This window comes from Cupressus sempervirens, chromosome 4 (assembly GCF_028749045.1).
Source record: "Cupressus sempervirens isolate cs-2001-9-10 chromosome 4, ASM2874904v1, whole genome shotgun sequence".
NCBI classification, from domain to species: Eukaryota; Viridiplantae; Streptophyta; class Pinopsida; order Cupressales; family Cupressaceae; genus Cupressus; species Cupressus sempervirens.
The window spans coordinates 641,969,504-641,991,709 of NC_143121.1; the positions used below are offsets into that span (position 1 = coordinate 641,969,504).

General features: G+C 36.3%; 1 protein-coding gene across 2 annotated transcripts in view; it reads right to left on the reverse strand.

Moving 5' to 3' along the window:
* Positions 1 to 22,206, reverse strand: part of LOC149562872 (uncharacterized) — a 110,989-nt gene that overhangs the window by 6,012 nt on the left and 82,771 nt on the right. Inside the window, exons 2-4 of one of the 2 annotated variants that reach the window (XM_089826330.1) lie at positions 1,012 to 1,142; positions 728 to 868; positions 68 to 159 (exon numbers count right to left, since the gene is read on the reverse strand). In XM_089826330.1, the coding sequence (XP_089682456.1) occupies positions 68 to 159; positions 728 to 868; positions 1,012 to 1,142 (364 nt within the window). Of the gene's footprint in view, positions 1 to 67; positions 160 to 727; positions 869 to 962; positions 1,143 to 22,206 lie in introns of both variants that reach the window. The other variant, XM_089826331.1, reaches the window with a different exon arrangement.

Sequence of the window (22,206 nt, forward strand, 5' to 3'; positions counted from 1 at the left end):
ACTAAAATGCATTTTATGCAATCATAATACAGAATAAAAATAAATCTTTTGCAAATTCTACACAAACCTGCATGCCATTCACAAATCCAGGAGATATGCCACCGAACTGAAATGCATGTAGTGGTTCATGTGTATCTCTGTAAACCTCTTGAGAAGTAGCTGTAACATAAACTTGTGCTGTTACATTAGTATTAACAATTATGATAATGAGAAAAACAACTTAGTAGCAGCTATCCTATAATGAATCAGACAGCTAATCATATTTTTTTAGTTAATTTAACGACACAATAATGGTAATGTATTACAAGGTCAATCACATGACATTTATATTTTCCTGAAGAACTTGGTAAATTATATTGCTGTCAAATTTTTCAACTAGCTGCTTAAAGTTCCACCAAAATCTGGCATCATCAGTCACAAAAACCAATTTAGCCTTAAAAAAAAAGAAAAAAAAAAAGTTACCGTAATTTAAGTTGGCATATTATCAATATTTTTTCCTTCAGCATATTCATAAACAGAATTTAGCAGTTTGCCAGGGTAAGAATCTCAAACTGATTTATTTTCATCAAGAAGAATGCATTTAAGTGAAGATTTACTATGAGAAAGTCCGATAAAAATATCATGATAGTGGAGAATGAATCCAAATAAAAAATTCCTTACATGGATCTCCAATCAACAATTTCAATTAACAGAAGCATAAGATCATGTGATAATGTAAACAGCTCACCTCCTATTAACATATGTGATCCTGCTTCAGAAATTTGACTGGGAATCTTTGAAAAAGCTGGCTTTGGGGAAACCCCAATGCTTCCAAGACCAAGTGCATTAGACTGCATTTCTGAAGGTGAAGATGGTAGCTTGAATGTCTCTGCAAAATTTCATTAATGCAAGTATGATGAACAGAAATGATTGCCAAATTGAACTAAAACAAGAAAGCTTGTCAAAATGGAAGGGTTCCACACTTGAGCCTCATCATGCAAGTTGAACTGCTATATTTGCATTAATTCAGACCTGATGATACTGCCAACTCATGCAGGCTTTGTGAAGTGATTTCAATTTGATTCTCGCAATTGATATAAGATCTATAATATCCATGTGAGCTTTCAAATGGTTTCTCCACACCTCTACTTGATTTAATAGCACTGTGATTAACAAATAAAAAAAGATAGCTTGTTAATGGTTCTAACACTGGCGTGTAAAAATATGTTTCCATGTATGCTCTCACAATGTCACACATGAGACCAGCAACAATCTTTTCTATACTGAAGAAAAACCTCCATAAAGCTTTATCAAATTATGCAAAGTTAACATACCCACTACAATTCTATCATAATTTAAACAAAATCAAGTCATTCAAATCCCAGGTCTTGTGCAGTTAACTTGATGGGTAGTTTGATTAGGAGACATTAAATTACCACATTGAAAAACCTATAGACAAGATAATTCAAATGAATTAGTGAATTTTCCAAAATTCTATAGTGAAATTTAGTTATTTTTTTCAGAACCTATATTTGGCAACTAGTGAAATTTCCAAAATAATGTAGCAAAATAATTATACATAATTTGCCTAAATTAATTATATATGCCTAAACTTTGACGTAGCCTATTCAATTATATTCTTTTACTTGAGTTTAGTTCATAACACATCAAGTTACCACAGCTGTTGAATATGTACAACTACAAATCAATTTGGCAAGTCCTAGAAGAATTGATGAGTTCATACTCTTTAAATATGAGTTTCTCACCAAATGGATGTTCTAGATTTTGGTGGGCAGAGAAAGTTTAACTTTTTTTTTTTTTTTATCATACAAAGAAATATTTTGAACAGTAATATTCATAGACCTCTGTGGTTTCTACTAGGTGTCCATGTTGTTGGTATCTCAAAACCAATACCATCCATCAATCTGCCATGTTGAGCATTTCAAATTGTCTCCAATTTCGTTCAGCACATTCAAGGGTCAGCTTTGTACAGCTAAGAGTAATATCCCACCAATAATGTGTTAAGAAAAATCACCACATTTCATATGGTGCCAAGATCTATCTTATCAAGTCTCTATCACCTCTTCAAATGCAATATATTTCCAATTGTGATGTCTACAGTGAGATCAAAAGAAGACATCATTTTCTATAAAGAGAAAAATTCGCTGTCCACTTTCTTCCATCTAATAGGAGGTTCCTATCCCTATCTCTTCAACAAGATCTCATTGTCAAAGCATAAATCCTTATAGAGGTCCCTAAAACCACTAAAGTGATAGCCTCTAAGCCTATCACATACATTGGAGGTATTACACACCCTTTATATTTTAAAGTTTGACACATAGATTGTAAAGTTTCTTACCAGATTTCAATATAAGGCTTGACTGATGCTCGATTTTGTTTGCAGGTTTAATCTCTGATGCCAATGAATTTGATTTGCTTCAGAATCTGTATATATTACTTCAGAAGTAACAGAGATGTCTTATGCTTGTGGTGCTTACTTCCTTTGATATGCCAGCTCAGGTAGATGTATTACATATACATCACGAAAGGGTGTGATTGTGAATGGCCATGTCTCCGAATGGAGACATGGCCATTCACGATCATACCCAATCGGAGTTAAACAAATAGTAATCAATAATTACATGCTCATCATCGATAATGATATTGATAACCAATAAAGTGAGATCACAGCCTGATTTGAAGTATTCAAAACAGTATTGACTCAAAATAAGGATCGATAAGTATGAGATATTACTGTGATACAATATATGATATCGGTTATGATACAAGACGTACAGTATCAATATATGTGTGCGTGTGTGTATCCATATGTATATATTCTGATATCGATTACAGATATTGTCTAACCAAAGCTACAAACTTTAACATAGATTCAACCCATTTGCCCAACATTCGTATTTTCTTGCTATCACTAAAGCATTCCTCTCCATCATTCTCATTTTTGGTTTTGTGGAGCTTATTCAATGGAGAGATCTGTCTAGTCCCTCTAGCCCACATCATGATGATGACTGTAAAATATATTTTCTGTTCCTCTGGAGAGGCCGGTCGAGATTTCTATAAAGAGAAAATTCTCTGTCCACTTTTTCCCACCTAATAGGAGGTTCCTATCCCTATCTCTTCAACAAGTTTTCACTGTCAAAGTATAACTCCTTATAGAGGTCCCTAAAACTACTAAAGTGATGGCCTCTAAGCCTATCACATACATTGGAGGTATTACATGCCCTTTCGATTTTAAAATTTGACACACAGATTCAACCCATTTGCCCAACATTCTTATTTTCTTGATCTCACTAAAGTGTTCCTCCCCATCATTCTTGTTTTTTGTTTTGTGGAGCATATTCAATGGAGAGATCCTTCTAGTCCCTCTAGCCCACATCATGATGATGCCATAAAATATATTTTCTATACCTCTGGAGTTCTTGGCCTTGAGTGCTGGTCGAGATTCCATTGAGGATATATTTCTTCCTTCAATTTCTTAGTTGATTTCCATTTGTCTTGCACAACCCCCACAAAAATAACCACATCTAGCATTGACCATTTGATGATATTGTTGATTTAATTGGCCCTAACTTTGTTATTGTATAAAAAAAAATCCACCTACTACTCTTTTGAGAAATTCTAAGATGTCAAAAAGAGAAGAGAAAGACAAGAATTTGTTCTTGAGAAAGATCAATCTCATCATGTCACTAATCTACTTATTTAAATCTAAAGGTAGCTAGAATTTTTACTTTTGTTCTTGAGTTTCAATAGCGAACCATCAGATTGATGGTTGAGAACTTATTGCAAGCAGCTTTGTGAAAGAGAAAATGATTCACTAAATTCACCTCCAACTTAATTGATGTCATACCTATTAATCGTGAACCTTTGAAGGCATTGCCAACACCCAAGTCAAATTTGATGTCCCCGTAGGTTAAACAACAGTCATAATTGCTATAATAAAGGGTGAGAAGGATCTCAAGGAATCACAAGTGGAAGATTTCAATCTTTTCTGCCACAAATCACAACCATCCAAACACTTATCATCTTTTCCATATGCCTATTCGATATGAAGAGTAACACAATAAGCTTCTTCAAGCAAGAGAATGGATAGTCTATGGAGAGGCCTTCAAGGGCCACCCTTCAACATATCAAACACAAATCGGTGTCCTTCTATCAAATATAAAGGATCACTCTTCTTTTACATCAATGGAGCTAATGGGCATTTATGCTCCCTAATGGCTTGATAAGTTGTCCAATTACTTTAAGTCTCTAGAACATCCAGCTACAATATTAGTGTGATCTTTGCTAGATCCACTTACATCCCTTCTTTGTAAAGTACATGACCTAATAGTGCTTTGAAAGGCATTTATAGATTCACTTCAAATTCAATGTAATCTGCTATTGTTACAATGTTAATAGTGTTGGTGTAAATATCCAAAATCAACAATCTACAAACACAACCATCTTCACAATGTGAGAGAAGCAATGAGGCTATTCTATCATTGAACATTAAATTGTAGTCGTACACTACAAAACATACCAACACCCTACATAAATAGTAGAGGCGTGATGAGGTAGAGACAAACCAATGTGTAACTACCAACTACATATGTTAAATGCACAACGAACAATATTAAATGGTATGCAGCTACTTGCAATGTGATGTTGGCAACCTAATTATAACTTAAGTGTATGTAAATGGGATAAAACCAAATTTACTCCAAGACCTCACCTCATAAGAGACTTAAGTCTTAGAGAGACTATTATGCAATATGAGATGCAACAAGGTCCGAACAATTGGGCCATGTTAGACACCCACACACAACTACAATGTAGTGTAATGCAGTCTCTAACAAGTGGTAAAAAGGAGAAAACCAAGCGGGAAAAAAAACCTTCCCCCAAAGAGAGAAAAGAAACAAAAAATATGATGTATGAAGGACTCAATAGTAACCCCCAAGGATGACATACATCATGTATATACAAGCAAGTACCCCCCATAGGAAGGAAATGTGAAACGTGATATCCCCTCCCCATAATGAAAAAGATCCAATGTCGATGAAGTATGCCTAAAAAGGGATAAAACAATGACTACAAGGAACACATCTCCCCTTAGGAAGAAACAAGTCCACCAAATGATGAATAAGCCACTCCATGTCCAATTGAAAGGAGGAAGGATGTCTCCAAATCTTTGAAAACTAAGGAGTATCTAAGCTCAAATAAGACATCACATAATCATGATCAGATTAAACCACAAATGTGACAAATCAAGTGAAGGAGGAAACTCATCAATGTCAATCTCCAAAGATAATGAAGATGAATAAACAGCCATACTCAAATGATTATCAAAGAGGATAGAAATCCCCTCAAGTGTGTCTCACAAATCTGCAAGATGAGACTCCAAAATCAAGTCCAAAATACTTGCCAAATACTCATCCTACAAAGTAAGATTTGGAGCACTACAACCAACCTGTTGAATAGAAGAACTCAGACCTAAAAAAGTAGGAGGTGGAGGATTAGGAAGCTCAACACTAATCTCAAAAATCACGACGATTCAAGTGACTGGCCGTCTCCTCACAAACACAATTCACCCTTGATGGAAGAGTGTGAATTGATCATCCAAAGGAACATCATCATGTCAAAAAAAATGAGAAAAATAACATAATCATGAAGCATGATACACCACACCTGTGGAAATGATATCTCTAGTCTCCATATCTTTAATGTATACATTTAGGAGTGAACTTAACTATCGTACCTTGTGCCCCTAAAGTGATTTGGTATACTGAAAGGAGATTAGTGGTCAAGGAGGGTGTTGGTTCCCAAAACCGCAGATTGGAAATCCAAGAGCCTGCCACTTCTCCAATAGGATTCCGCAATCAATTCTGGCCAATGAATGGGAATACTTCTTGATTCCCCTGCACTTCAGCCTCCACTACACGTAGGCGGGTAGACCTTCTCCTCAAACCTGATCACCTAGTTCAAAGCTTTTCTAAAGCGAATTGAAGCTTTGGAGTTCTCTGACTGGCAAGGTACTTGAACTCAATTAAAATGAAACTGAATGTTGAGTATGAGAGCAATGTTTCTAGATTAGATTGTGTGAGTTTTTTGAGCATGAACATTTTAGATCATACTACATGATCCATCATCAGGATGTAAGAATGCCAGAATGAAAATTATGCAAACCAAGAACCCTCAAGCACTCATAAAAGGAGGGTGGAGGGGGGGGCACAGAAACCAAGAAGACCAAAAATAAAGACAATACTAAAAAGAGAGAAAGAGAAGAATAAAAAACTAAGAAAGAGGAAGATAAAATATAAGTAATTATATAAGAAATTAGATATGCAATAATACAACATAAGTAAATGATAAAGCAATTATATTAGAAAAATAAAAATTAAATTAACAAGGAACAGGGATAATGACGGAAATAAATATTCAGAGTATGATGGTAACAATATATATATGTCCCCAATGTAAAAACACAAAAAAGGAAAAAGGTGAGAAAACGAAATTACAAATACAAACTAAAAATAAGAATAACTAATAAAAATAATCCAAGGAACAAAATACTGTGTATATATATATATATATACAAGAAAACTAATATATATATATATATATATATATATTTACAATATAACTAAAATATAAATATATATATATATATATATATAAACAACTATAAATGCCAAAGAACCATATAAGAATATGCCAGGCCATGTACATAAGAGCGGACCTATATATATAATGCAAATCGACAACAAAAACAATGAATAGGAAAAAGAGAAAAATCGGCTGTTGCAGAGCACTCCTCTTCCACTAAGCATCACATTTGTCTGGAGAACACCCAAATTCTTTCCAAGGAGGATAACTTCTTCAAAAGAAAACTTATGGAAGCTATTGAAATCTACCATCATCCCATCAACCTCAATTGGGATGATGGGTGGTCCATTAGCTTGTCGTGGCAACCTCTTCTGGGCTCGCTTAATAACCGTCGTCACCCTTGATGCTTCCCGTGTTTTTCTGCTCCCTTGGTGCATTTCTAGGTCTGTCCTCATCCTTCCCCCTTTCTAGTTTCTTCAATTTTTCGGGGGCCTTCCTTTGTCTCTTGTTTCTTGGCCCTGCCTTTAGTTTTCGTTCCGGTGCTCCTCTCTCCCCGGGTTCTCAGAGTTCTTTCTTTGGTTTGGTTCTTGTTGTTTCTCCTTTCTTTGTTTTCCATTTCTTTTCAGCCCTCCAGGTCGCCTCGCCCCTTTGCCCTTCTCCCTCTCTCCTTTCGTCCTTTTGTTGTATCCTTGGGCTCTTTCCTTTGCCGTGGTTTTCGGTCTTTGGGGTTCTCCACTTGGCTGCATTTAGCTGAGTGCTTGTTGTGGTGCATTTTTTTCGTCTCTTTTTTCCTGCGTATTTTCTTCAAGTTCTAGTCCTTTTCCATCTTAGCCCATCTTTTGATTCTTCGATTTTCTTGTCTAGTCTTTTAGATTTTTCTCTTTTTCCTATTCGTTGTTTTTGTTGTCGATTTTTGTTTTATATATATATATATATATATAGGCCAGCTCTTATGTACATGGCCTGGCATATTCTTATATGGTTCTTTGGCATTTATAGTTGTTTATATATATATATATATATATATATATATATATATATATATTGTAAATATAGGTAAAATATATCTATACGTACAATATATCTAATATATATATATATATATATATTCACGTGGTTATTTTGTTCCTTGGATTATTTTTATTAGTTATTTATTCTTATTTTTAGTTTGTATTTGTAATTTTGTTTTCTCACCTTTTTCCTTTTTTGTGTTTTTACATTGGGGACATATATATATATATGGTTACCATCATATTCTGAATATTTATTTCTGTCATTATCCCTGTTCCTTGTTAATTTAATTTTTATTTTTATAATATAATTGCTTTATCATTTACTTATGTTGTATTATTGTATATCTAATTTCTTATATAATTACTTATATTTTATCTTCCTCTTTCTTAGTTTTTTATTCTTCTCTTTCTCTATTTTTTGTCTTGTGGCCCTCCTCCCCCCTCCTTTTATGAGTGCTTGAGGGTTCTTGGTTTGCATAATTTTCATTCTGGCATTCTCACATCCTGATGATGGATCATGTAGTATGATCCGAAACGTTGATGCTCAAAAAACTCACACAATCTAATCCAGAAACATTGCTCTCATATCAAATGGATTGTGGAAATTTGATTATGTTAATTGATACCCTTCATGGGAGGGAAATTTGTTTCAAATCCAAGCAGTTAGAGATGCTTAGAATCAAGCTGATGAAGAAAATTGCAGACCTTGCCTTCCTCAAGCGTTGCAGAGACGAACCACCTTTGGAACGAATTCAACCAACATATCTTTCATCGTGTCGGTCTCTCCCTCCTCAAATCCCTCATTCAGTCTACCAAGCGAGACATCAACCTCCTCAACACCAAGTTGTTCCCCCTTCACCTTGAGCTTTCCGCGGTTCTTCATCCAAACCTTTAGTTATGTTTAGACACCTCCTCCTATGCCAGAGCAGTGGGGTGGTAGGCACAATGCAGCATAAGACAGAAAGCAAAGTTTTTTCGTTTGCTTCAGCAATCACATAGCTATTTTGCCTCCTCATCTCTCGACCCTCCTCCACTCTTTCTAGCACGGGGCTCCTCTCGGCGTTCAATCTCCACCTCAGCTGATTTTGTCTCCTTTGCGTCGAGGGCCCATAGTGGTCATTCTGTCCCTATGTGTAGCGACTTGGTGGCTTAGCTGGCTCACTTGAGTCCCCTTTACAGGGAGGAACCAGATCGGTCCGCGTCTTCTTTGCTCCATGCACACTCCTCACGCGTCGTCTTGTCTCCTCCGTCTATTGCTACTTCGCCTGGCCGTGGAGCTCCAGATCCTCGGCTCGTTATTCCTGCGCCTTCTCCCCTCTTGAGCCAACATGTCCCTCTTCAGGGCTCTTCCAGTCATGTTCCTAACCTCACGTTGGCAGCAGTTTCACGTGGTCAGCTTATCGGCCAGTTGGTCTTTCCTAGTTCGGGTCCCTCCAACACGCAGTTGCAGCAGTCCTCCTCCTCAATGCACCCAACCCGAGGTCCTCCCTCTCACAACAGTCTTCTTTTCTCAATAGGTCTCTTCCAGTTTGCGCAAGTATGCCTTCCAATCGCTCGTCCTCCTCTTTCGTGCAGGATAAGTCTAGCATTCATTGTTCCTATCTTGTTTTGGATTTGTTGGCGTGTCCCTCACATCTTGCCCCTTTGCTTATTCCTGCCAGTCTTGTCACCCGAGGTTGTGTTGACCAAACGTTGGAAGCCCCCCAAGCCAAGGCCTTGGGACTCGGTTCTTCCTCACCAACTTTGTCTTCTCTTAGGTTTGTGTCCCCCGTGCCTTCCCTTTCCGTTGAGCCCTCCTCTCTGATCTCCGTCTAGGATGTCTTGCCCAACTCCGTCCCTTCAGTTGCTCCCCCTGTTCCGTTTGTCCCCCTCGGTATTCCTCCTTCCGTCTCATCGATGCATGATTGGGAGGATAAGCTGGTGGTAAACTTGTCTTGTGCTAGCATTGACCCGTTGTCCTTTAATTTTCTAAATCGTGATCTTAATTTTGCGTGCACCCCTAACACCATCTCGTACGTTAAATTTCTAATTGAGATTGAGAATGCCATTAGTGGCCTCGCCTCAGATGTCGCTGAAGAAATTAGGCAAGATTGTGCGGTTTCCCTGAGGCATGCTAAGCCCCCCAAGCACAACATTCCTAAATCCGAGATGCCACTTGATTCGTAATAATGACATTGTTATTACCAAAGCTGACAAGGGTAATGCCACTATCGTTATGAATAGGCAGGACTACATGTCCAAAGTTCTTGACTTACTCTTGGATTCGAGCAACTACAAGCCTTCTCTCACAACCCTTGCCCGGTGATCCTTAAGAGAGTCATGTCCAGTCTGGCCAAGTCCTCGTTTGACGAGTCAACCAATAAGAAATTGTTGCCTTCTAAAGAGGTGACCCTGCGCATCTACAGGGTTCCAAAAATTCACAAAAGTGGCATCCCGTTGAGACCCATTGTTGACACCATAGGCTCTCCCACTTACTTGTTGGCATCCCACCTTGCAAAGATCATCTCGCCTTTGCTAGGAAAGTCAGACTCTTTCATCAAAGATTCCAACCATTTTGTCCAGTTCATTCAGGACACTAAGTTGGAACATAACGATATCCTGGTTAGTTTTGATGTGGTTTCCCTCTTCATCAAGTTCCCCATTCCTGACTTCGTCCATCTTGTCAAGCGCAAGGTCGGGGATGAGATCGCGGAGTTAGTGGAGCTTTGTTTAAGGTGTACCTTCTTCTCTTTCCAAAATGTCTTCTATGAGCAAGTCGATGGGGTAGCCATGGGTTCGCCCCTCTCCCCAGTCATTGCCAACCTCTTCATGGAGTATTTTGAGGAGATGGCCATCCATTCCATCCCCCTCAAACCCAAATGGTGGAAACATTACGTTGATAACACTAATGTTGGTTGGCCGCATGGGCATGCGAACCTTGAAAAATTTCACTCACACATCAATAGTTTGGTTTCCAACATCTCCTTTACCAAAGATCTCGAGTCAGACCATCAATTGCCTTTCCTAGACATCCTTCTTATCCAAAAGACTGATGGCACTCTTGGTCGTAAGGTTTATCGTAAGGCCACCCACACTGACTTGTACCTCCACGCATCCTCCCACCATCACCCTAGCCATAAGGTTGGCATCCTTAAACCCTCACCCTTAGAGCTTTTAGAATCTATGATGACGAAAACTTGAATGAAGAGCTCACCTATCTTCGTCATGTTTTTATGTTAAATGGATAATCGCACAAGCAGATCTCTAAGGCGATCAACCAAGCCAAGTCCTTCTTTCTTTCTGGGTGTAACCCCGTTCCGGCCCTCGGTCCACCTCCCCGGTTTGCCATCCTTCCTTTTGTTGATGGCATCTCTCAAAAGCTGGCCAAGATCTTATCTAAAAAAGGTCTTCACATTGCTTTCAAACCCCTTTCGCGGTTATGTAATCGAGTCCCTCCCCTTAAAGACTCCAAAGACTCTTTCCTTGGCTCGGGAGTCTACAAGATTGTGTGCTCTTGCGGGGCACCATACATAGGGGAAACAGGTCGCTCTTTTCGCACTAGAATCCGTGAGCATGGTACCAGATTGAACTTTAAATCCTCTGGTAGGGAGACAAACTAAACACAAATAAGGAAACAATTTTATATTTCACAATATCTGTGACGATCAAATTTAAAATGCTAAATGACCGTGTCCACTTATCCGACATTTAAATTGTATATAGAATTCCAAAAAATAATTATAAAGGACGAACCATTTGCAATTTAAATCTCCACGCCATTTAGTAATAAACAAAAGACATTTTATTTTATTATAAAAATAAAATAATAGAATTTATATTACAAAATCATAATGTTGCTCCTTATTCCTCCGTACAAGTAGATGTTAAATACTTCTTCAAAAAATATGAATATGTTCGGATATTGAATTGTGTCTTGGTTTTTAAATAATGGTCTATTTATATTTTGAAAAATAGAACCAACATGACTGCTCAGATTTTAAAGTTGTGCATTAAAAAATAAATCGCAGCCTCACATAACACAATTACTTTAGTCATAATTGATTTTAATCCTTTTAATATATCCTTCAATTGCCTATCATATTTTTTTAATAACTTGGCAAGGATCCCGTCAAGGCTGCTCCCGATGTTTGGTGTTTACCAGTTTACTAACTCTTATTATAGTGCACCATATTTCTCCTTGCCGCTTTATTCCTGCGTGATACATTCACACCTGCCCTATTGATGATATCTCAAAATCGATGACTTCACTGCCACCTCCTTCAGTTTGACTGCTTGACTATGTCGATAAATCGCATGTGTACTTGAGAAATTACAAAGACACCATTCCGTGACCATAAACAGTTACTCCTACACGTACAGGTTCAGTGATTCTCATCTTGCACATCTCTGTTCTGCTGCATACAGCTTCAATTTGTCTGACTGCTGCACATTCTCTTTGCAATGGTATTCATCCCTCATTCCTCCTTGTATATTTACTTCACGTGTCCAGGCTTTGACTTTGTTTTAATGTGATTTATTTCTTAGATGTGAGACGACTTTTGTATCAGCTCTTGATGGTATCATGCTTTACGTCTGTGTTACTGATAATGCCATGGAGATTTTAATATCTTGCTATTTACATTTGTTTCAATTTATTCAAATGTATGTAGTAGAAAACTTCATCAAAAAACTGCTATGAAATTCTGGGTTTACTATGCAACTGAAAGGTCTCTCTGTTTATCACTGATTTGGAATGTATCTTTTGTCACATATTTTGAATATTAATTTTTTAGTATGCAAAATTGGTTTTCTCATTCGACTAGTGACTCTAATACCTCCTCCTTATCAATAGTGTCAATTCATTATTTGACTTCATCGAATTCTTAATCTCCAATGATCATATTTCAAACTCCTTAAATAAATGAAGAATCAATATGTAGTTTTGCTGTATTATATATCACTGAATATTTTGTTATTGGCAGAATTATCATATATATCCACAGTTCCAATTTGCTTGATTGCTGCTGGAGTCTATGACACATCAATTGCTTGTATTTCCATTATGAATCTCCAACATTATTTCTCAAATGGAGACTCTAATCCTTTGCAGAAATTAGAATTCCATCAGAGGGTACACAAAAAACATTACTAAAATATTTCTCTCCCATAGCAATAGATGATTTTCCACAAACCTTCATCCCATCTAAATATTAGGTGAATGACAAGACACAAAAGAAGAAAACAGATCCATAGAAGATGCCATATGATGAGATGCACTTGAAACAAGAAATCACCTCCCATTTTCAAGAATAGTAGAGGCCAAGAGTGCTTTATCTTTCCTCCCATTTACAAATCCAGTGGTATATGACAGTTTGTGTCACAGCCCTCCTGTCTGCTGAAACTTTATTGTGTTTTGGTTTGTTATCGTAGACGTTTATATTTCATTGGAGCAGTAGTTCAGATTGTACAAGTGCAATGATATTATGCAGTGTTCATAATCTTGACTTGTTATTGGATTTATCGTACATATATTATGATAGAGGTGATGATTTTGAATTAACTATTATTCTTGACTTAGTGGTTGTAGGAGATTATCATCCTCTGAGGAGAGAGGGACAGTATCACCAGGTATGGGATGCAAACATGGTCATGAACTTTGAGCTATCTGAGTCTCTAAACTGGTACTTATTGGCTAGGTTGAGGTTGATGTCAACCCTAGAAAGTGGAGTTTAGTTAGTTGAGATGACACTTTTCTTTTGTTAAGATCATACATCTTGAACCTAGACCATTGTTTGAACTATTTCCTTATTTGGATTTATGGTAATAATATTTTCGGTCATAAGGTTCAATGATTATAAACATATATTCTTTTCAAATTATATACATATATGATTTGAAAAGGAAAAAATTTCAGGGTTTCACTCATTCTATAGTTGTCATATTGTATTAATTGTTGCATAATTACCAGATAGATATATTTTAACTTTAGCTTGAAGAATTAAGCTAAAACAATAACTCTGAAAAATATAATAGAGTTTGAGAGTAGAATCAAGAGAGTTATACTTTGAACTTTTTAGGGAATTTTGTACAATGTATGAGAATTCAAAATTCAGTGTCAGGAGTTACTATAGACTAGTAACCAGCAAGGAAAACTCATAGGAAATTTACTAGGGTTTTCCTATTTCCTTTACAACGGTAATAATACCTTTGTTCAAATGTAATTGCTCTTCTAAGGGTTTGAACCAGTCAATTTATTGGAAGTCATTAGAATAGTTTCATTTTATAGCTCTGTTACATTATTGTTGTATTGCCAAAGAAGCTGCAAACCATTTATAAGAGAAGCTTGTTTATGAATACGTCTCTAATTCTGGCAATAAATTTAGTGACTCAACTTAGATGGATAGAGGGTTACGTGACAGGATTGAAGATGGAAATATTTTGTAGAAGAGCAAAGTAGCTGATGCACGTATATGCATGAAGAGGTGCAAATGTAGCACATTTATGAGAGTATAAGTGAAAGAAATGCTTTTGTAACCCTATAGTCACCAGTGTTGACATCAACCAAATGTTTCATGGAAAACAAGCCTAAACTCCAAGTTAATTCATTTTAGAAGCTGTTAACAACAACCTATTGTGTTAAATAACCAAGAACATTACTTCTCTTTTGCATATAGTTACACTGCACACGGGGACGGGGGGACGAGGGGACAAGTTTCCGAGATGGAGGGATAGAGGGGCCTTGATTTTGGGACGGCAAGGGGAAGAGGTGGTGGCGGAGAGAGCAAGGGTGTATATACTATACATATGGTACTTAAAATGCTAGTTATGAAAAGATGTACTATGATTATACAATATAAGATACAGAGATGTAAAAAACTTAAACATTGAACATTGCATTGAAGTTTTCAATTGGAACATCATGATTCATGATCAAATGACAAACAAACAATGAACACTAAACATTGAACATCAGCAAATAACAAATATTAGTCTATATATCAGTCTTTAGATCAATAGTATGAGTATCTAGATTCTACTATCTAATAGTAATCAATGATCATATGAGTCATGACATAAAGATGATTACAACAAGTATCATGTGCCATGAATCATGATCTCAAAATAAGTATATAATGCAAACAAAAACTACAAGTCTCCAAGAGTCCAAATCAAAATGTCAAATCAATGATCAATGATCATCCCCTCGAGGCTGGAAGTTGGAACTCATCGCCACTGGAACTATCAGTCTCACCAAGATCAAGAGCCAAAAAGGGAACACCAACTAGCCCTGTGGCTGGATCTAAAACATCCTCCTCATCAATCTGTGATGGCTCCTTAGGCTCTACATCCCATCGTTATGTTGGACTCTCCTTGTACATAGTTGTCTTGCGGTCATCGATACACAACACACTATGTACAACCACTAGCTTCTCTGCTCTTTGAGAGGTAAGTCTATTCCTCTTAAAAGAGTGGATGAAGCTATATGTAGACCAATTCCTCTCAATGAAGGAGATGTCCTAGTGTCCCCCCGCAATGAAGGAGACTCCTTCGCATCCCCTCGCATCCCCACAATCAGAGACGTCCTTCTGTCTTAGAGACAATGAAGGAGACTCCTTGGCATCCCCCGCACCCCACAATCAGAGACATCTCCCCGTCTCAGAGACATCTTGCTATCTCCGACGGTGATGACGCTCTAACTGGCACCACCCGAAACGCCGAGATGTCATCCCCTTGTCCCGGGGACGTTCCCATCTCCAAGACGACCCAACTTTGGGGGGAGGGGGGGATGCGTCCCCGTGTTACACAAGTTTTGCATAACAAGACATGAGAGATTAGGACTAGTGAAGTTATAAATATTGCACAAATATGAACTAATTACACTAAAACCCATATGAGTTGTGCAACCCATGCTGAATGGGGTGATGAACTTTACTACATGTCTTTAACATGCTTGCAAATAGAAACCTTGGCTAGCGTATACTAAATTATGTTAGAGTTAGTCAGTTCAATTGCTCCAAATACATTATCTGGTCAGAGGTCATACTAGTTAGGAGTGGCTATAGTGTATGACTGGCTAGTTGTTTAGGAACATCCACTAGACTTAGACAACTTATCTCATCAACATGTTCACACCTTTGTGAAGGCTTGAGCTACTTCAAATAGGAAGTTGTGCACAGGGATAAGTAGATCCATGGTTAGATGAGATAAATGCCCTGGTGATACTTTCCCTTAATGTTACACTAGATCTCAAGGAAAATTAGAATAGAATCCAATGCTTGTATACTCACAATAAACTTTTGAACTTAATTCGTTTTTCCTTGTTGAGGTTAATTCGATAAAGATTATATATTGTCAAAAATCTTTTTCAAATTTGCAAATTTCTAGTTCGTTTTAAGATGCAAGTTTAAATTACAGTTATTTTGAAAAATATATAAATTGTTAGTTAATATTAGTTTGCATTGATTTCCAATTGTGTAGGGTTTTCTAGTTACATATTTTTTGTTTACTAGTCTAGCTTGTTACAATTTGGATGAAGATATCATCAATTGTGATACTAAGGGAGGAGACATTGATGAAGGCAGCGAGATATTATTCTTCTCAAGAAGGTGGGTAAGCTCATCAATCTTCTTACTATAACATCTAAGCTCATCATGTCTTGATCTCTTAAAATAGGCACATTTCGTCTTCTTCTTATTGGGCGATTCCACTTTAGAAGTGATATTGGAATCAAGGGTATGTTATGAAGAAGATTCCTCAACTTGCTTGTCACAAATTATCCTTATTTTGTTTCTTACCTTTCCACTTAAAGCCTTTGGATTTGGATCTCTTGTAAGAAGTGCTCGAGACCTTGGTGGTATCAATGTGCCCATTTGTGCCAACTTTATCATTCCCTTGTGAGCTGAGCTGCAAAACCATCAATAGAAGGCATTTTGTGTGCAAAACTAAGAGCATCCATGGTATCATGAAACAAGCTTAAAAAGAATAAATAGAATGAATTGTTCATTTTCTTTAGGAACCCCACATTTTGTTGACTCCAAGCTAAGAGAATTAAGCTTTGTGAAGAAGTCTTGGATATTGTTATAAGGATTAAGAATCATTAGTTCATTCTCCAAATGAAAATATCTCATCTTGTCTAACTAACCAAAAAGACCTCTTGCATAGTCCACATATCATTGGGATATGTACAAGATAGCCCATCATAAGAGGGCCAAGAGCTTCATCTCTTCTATCAAACCCTTTTCTCTTTTCTACAACACCTATGGATTAGGATTAGGCCTAATGTGATTCTCTTCAATTGTGATAAGGATATTGTTATAAGGATTAAGAATACAAGAAGTCTTGGATATTGTTAGAAGGATTAAGAATCATTAGTTCATTCTCCAAATGAAAATTTCTCATCTTGTCTAACTAACCAAAAAGACCTCTAGCATAGTCCACATATCATTGGGATATGTACAAGATAGCCCATCATAAGAGGGCCAACAGCTTCATCTCTTCTATCAAACCCTTTTCTCTTTTCTACAACACCTATGGATTAGGATTAGGCCTAATGTGATTCTCTTCAATTGTGATTTCAACAACAAACCCTCCAAATCAGATTTCCACTTATCATAGTTACATAGAGTTAGAATTCTAATTTAGGCAAATCCAGTGCAAAACAAGTGAATGCAGCAAAATATCCCTCTGTTCACATGAAATAGGGCAAAACCAAAATCGTACTTCAATGAGAAAGAAACCATCAATCAGAAAAACCAATGAAAAATACCTGTACCACCATGCAATTGACAAATCATTTTTTCATCAATAGATTGTTTGTCAATACCAATCAAAAAAAAAAAAAAATTGTTTGCCAAAATTGGCCTCCATTTGTAAAAGTTCTTGAAATACGAAAAAAGGCCTATATTAGGCTCTTTATGGGCCTCAAGAGAAAGCAATCGGTCCCCCTCCATGTGACCATAATGCTCATAGAAGTGGAAAAATATCCCTATTGTCTAAGATCTTGATATACAATATTTTGGTGGGCAACCCATGACACACAAATATCCATAACCCTCCTCGAGCATTAAGCCACACAAGTATCCTTAGCTAACAAGCTGCATATTGGAGTGAGCCTATGCAAGAACTCACAATATGTGAGTGAGTGCATAGATACAAAAGGAGTCGAAAATAGCTTCAGTTAGTCAATGTGGGACTAAAGTCTCAAGCAAATGCTCAAAATCAGCTTAGGGCTCACTAGTGAGTTTGACTTGTACAACAAAATTGAAACACTAGAATGAAATATTTGACTTATGCCATAGCCAAAATTTTAACACTGCTAAAATTCAATGTGACCGATTAAATAAGTAAAGGCAAACAAATTGTCGTGAATCCATGACCAACCGCAACTAATGCGAATGAGATCCTTGTTTCTCTTGTTCATAAATCGAGCGATGCAAGTTGAAACTGTCAGTGAATGTGGAGTTAGATGGATTCAATCCAACAAGCATGAGAAAAAAACTTACAAGCATTTCCCTTTCTGGATAAAAAATAATGAATGACCTATGCAAGAAACAACTAATCCATGAGTTGTGAATACAAGCTTGGAAAAAGTAAAAGACTATTTGGTCTGAGAATTCTTAATCTCAGACATGTTGATCAAATGAAGATCATTAGTCTCACATACCAATGTTGCAAAGACTATAGTAAACATAGTCGTGTCAGTCAGAATGAGATTATCATTCTCTCATCCAAAATATTAATCTCATTAAATTCTCTTATAACATCAAGGATTATATAAATATGAATATGAAAATAAAGATCATATAAATCATCTTTCCTAATTTGTATATAATATTTATTTATTTATTTATATTATAACATGACTCTTCACAACAATAATCTAATTCTTCATTTCTTTATAAAAATAGATAACATAATCATATTATGTAAGAAATGGAATAATAATAAATTTAACATATAGAATATACTCTCTCATACCTTTGAAATCTCGTGAGCAATGTTACCCTTCACTATATAATTGTGGGTCTTAGTTATTGACTAGGGCATGTGATCTAACTGTTAGATCACCCGATGCCCATAACCTTCGTTCGTTGTTTTGTCAAACTGGAACTCCACGTTCGATGGTGATTGATAGTCCAACTTTACAATAATTAGTGAAAATACCTTTGCTATATTAAACATCTAAATCAGGTGGCAAACCTTCAAGTTTGGTGCAGAAGTGTCTGATATTACCCTTGTATTCGTTTGGGTGGCGGTATTCAGCTCTAATTTTTGGTGGGTGTTCACTGCTCAATTAGTTATGTTCTGATGCCAAATGCACTCAATGAACTTTGTCAAAACCTTTCTAGAATGGGACAAAGACAAAACTTAGATAATTTGAATAGGATATAAAAATGATCTCATATAAATTCGTTAGAGGAAATAATGCCATTATAAAAGTTTCGCAACCCATAACAAGGGTGACTCTTCACCAAAAGCTATCATGCAAGAAAGGATGTTTGTGACTAGCAGATTGGAAGAATCTGTGACTAGCAGATTAGAACAGTCCTCCTCAAGCTTGTTGTCAGCAAATATCCACTTTCAGCAATTCTAAATCACAAACATAACATGATGTATATACAATATTTGTCAGCAATCTTCCTTCCAGATGAGTCGATAAGGAATTTAAAATATAATTTCAAGTCTATTACAGCACTCGCACTCATTTAAACTCGTTGCTCCTATGGAAGACAATGCTACATAATGCTCCATTATGAACTCCCGTATTCAAAATGGACAGAGACATTAAGATCATGGTTATGTTTTCACAACTCTTCATAATCACCTTTACCACACCATTTTAGTATTCCATGATCGTTAATCCTTATTATAGTCATCAATCAATAATCAATTATTTGTTTTGATTATTGAGTGCTAAAATGTCGATTGCTAACTATAATTGAAGGCTTCTTCTAATTGCATCAACTAAGGTGCTAGTATATCTCTATATACCCGTTTGCGTTGATCTTCAAATATGGAATCCGCTAGCGCTAAATTTATTAGTCCTTATTCCTTATTAGTCCATTACAATGCTTCAACACTCACGCAAGTTGATCCATCATAGTTCCACCTAAAGTCGCCACAACCAAGCCCAAGTAGATTGTCTGATCCATTTTGTACATCTGAACACACTCCCATTTTGTATTGGGATCTGCAACCCCCACAATATTCATAGGGAAAATCAACCCCTCTTATCTACCTCTGTGCATAATTCCAATCTACAAGGATCATAGGGCAAATCAACGCCTCTCATTTGCCTCTATTCTGACTTGCAAACACAAATATCTCTGCTCATTTAGTGACATTTAAACTAACATCAATCACACTGAGATAATAGAGATTCAACTCAAGAACAAGTTCGGTCCCTGCAATCATGAGACCCTTATTTCCTCATGTGCTTGGTTTTGCACCCATGTCGTGTCCTAATTTGATGACATCCTTTTCTCACATTCAATGTCAATTCCCATATTTGGCAATTCACTTCTTACATTTGCAACCTACTCTAATACCATGTTCAATTTTCAGAGGATCGCTGCAAATGTAATAACATTGCCATGATATTTGGTATGTATTTTTCAAATGCAACATCGTCTCAGATTTATATTGAGAAAAGGTCATGAATAGATTAATATTAATCATAGTTATATATATTATTATTGTTATCTCTAAAATTTGCACCCTAATGCTTAAGTCTTGAAACCTTCAGCAATTTTGGAGCAACATTGGATCAATCAGAGGTTGTGAGTAACCTATGACCTGATTGAACCTCCAGATTCTAGGTCGGTTCCTATCTGATATATCTTATCAACTCACCTATACTTAATAAAAGATGTAAAATTTGCATGGAAAAGGGGTAAAGAGATAGGCTGGTAAATGGAAAACCTAAATGATGAAAACTAAGGTGATACACCAAAACAATAATGGAGATTACTGTTATATTATGTGACACAATGAATGCTTTCAATGGATAACCACGACAACACACCTTGAAGGAAATGTTAATTCATATAAATATTTCAAGAGAAGACTAAAAGATGAATATTACGAAAGGAAATAAATCACAATCAAATATATCACCAAGGAAACACAACTCAAAACCTATGAATAACAGATATCAGACATGGAGATGTAAAATGAGACATTACCCAAAAGGTTTCTGAATAAAACACAATTAGATAATATCAATCACCAAAGACATACAACCAAATCTTTACTCTCAAAAGCTGAGTCCAATGAAAACTGTATTACAATCAAAAGCCCAAAGAACAATATATCGGCATGAAAACTAGAAAAAGATTCCAAGGACAGAAAATCACATATGCATTCCTTTTCCTCTCAAAATCTGAACCCCTTCTCTATCAAAAGGAGAGGTATATAACAACAATGACGCACCACCACCTTCCCACAAAATCATGAAGTGAGGGTCGAAAATAAATAAAAAATGCTTACAAAAAGAGTCTAAAAACTCCCAAATCATGCCACATGTGCTCCAAACTATGCCTTGATCAAATATACATGTTGACAAGTCAATAAGAGACTCCACAAATGCCAAAAATCTCTCCATAATTGACTCCAAAGTCGTGAGTTAAAGCTCCAAGTCTAAAAATAACAACTAATGGCAGTTATAACTTATCATCACTGACCAATTATAGAAAGCAACTCCAAATTTACAAATTTCAACTGAACACCTAATCCTTAAATCTAGGAAGTTGGAACTCCATCTCTCTTTGAAAAACCTAGTCAACTGATGATTTAAAAAAAAAATTATTTGAAAATAAATTCAAATCCTCTTTATTTTATTAGTTTGTTGCATAAAATTTATTATTACATAATTGATTTATGAGCATCAATTAAATAATAATAATTACAATAGAATTTGGCAACCAAAATAATAATAATATATATAAAATAATAATATAACCTTTTATTAAAAAGTCATGTATAAAATTATATTAATATAACAATATCAATTAGTTGAGGATGCAAAACACATGCCACACATTAGCAGACCTGAAATCTTATGAAAAGAAGCCTAATTTCCAAAGGCCAAAAAGGCAACGTGGCGATATTATCTCTCATTTTATTTTGAATCGATCATGCAAAGAGGAAAGGAAATAGGGTTTGTGGAAAACCCTGGTCGCCATTAAGGAGATTCTTGCAGGTTTTTTTTTGAGTGGAAGTGTGGATTTTCTGGTCTCTGGTTAGCCATATTCATGTTTTTGATTGCGGCTTCTCTCCATACTTATGTTGTACACGATGACTATCTCACATGCCAATCTGCTTCTTCTTTGGCATATCGTGACTGGATCTTTGAACTGAGCAAGAAATGTTCATTTATACTTTGCTTCTAGGCACTTGTCTTGTTGCCATGACTACTACTAATTCTTTCTTTGCTGCTTGGTATTGGTGGTATTTTGCACAACATTATGGAATTGTCTTCTTCATGTCGTGGTTGGGTTTCATCTAGGGCTGTCATTTTACAAAGAATGACTTTATTTTGCTGGTATTTGATGATGAATCACATTTTTTTGCCCTTATATGTTGTAGACCTCTCTTTTGCTAGAGATTTTGTGGCCGTAGATAGGTGTTTTGT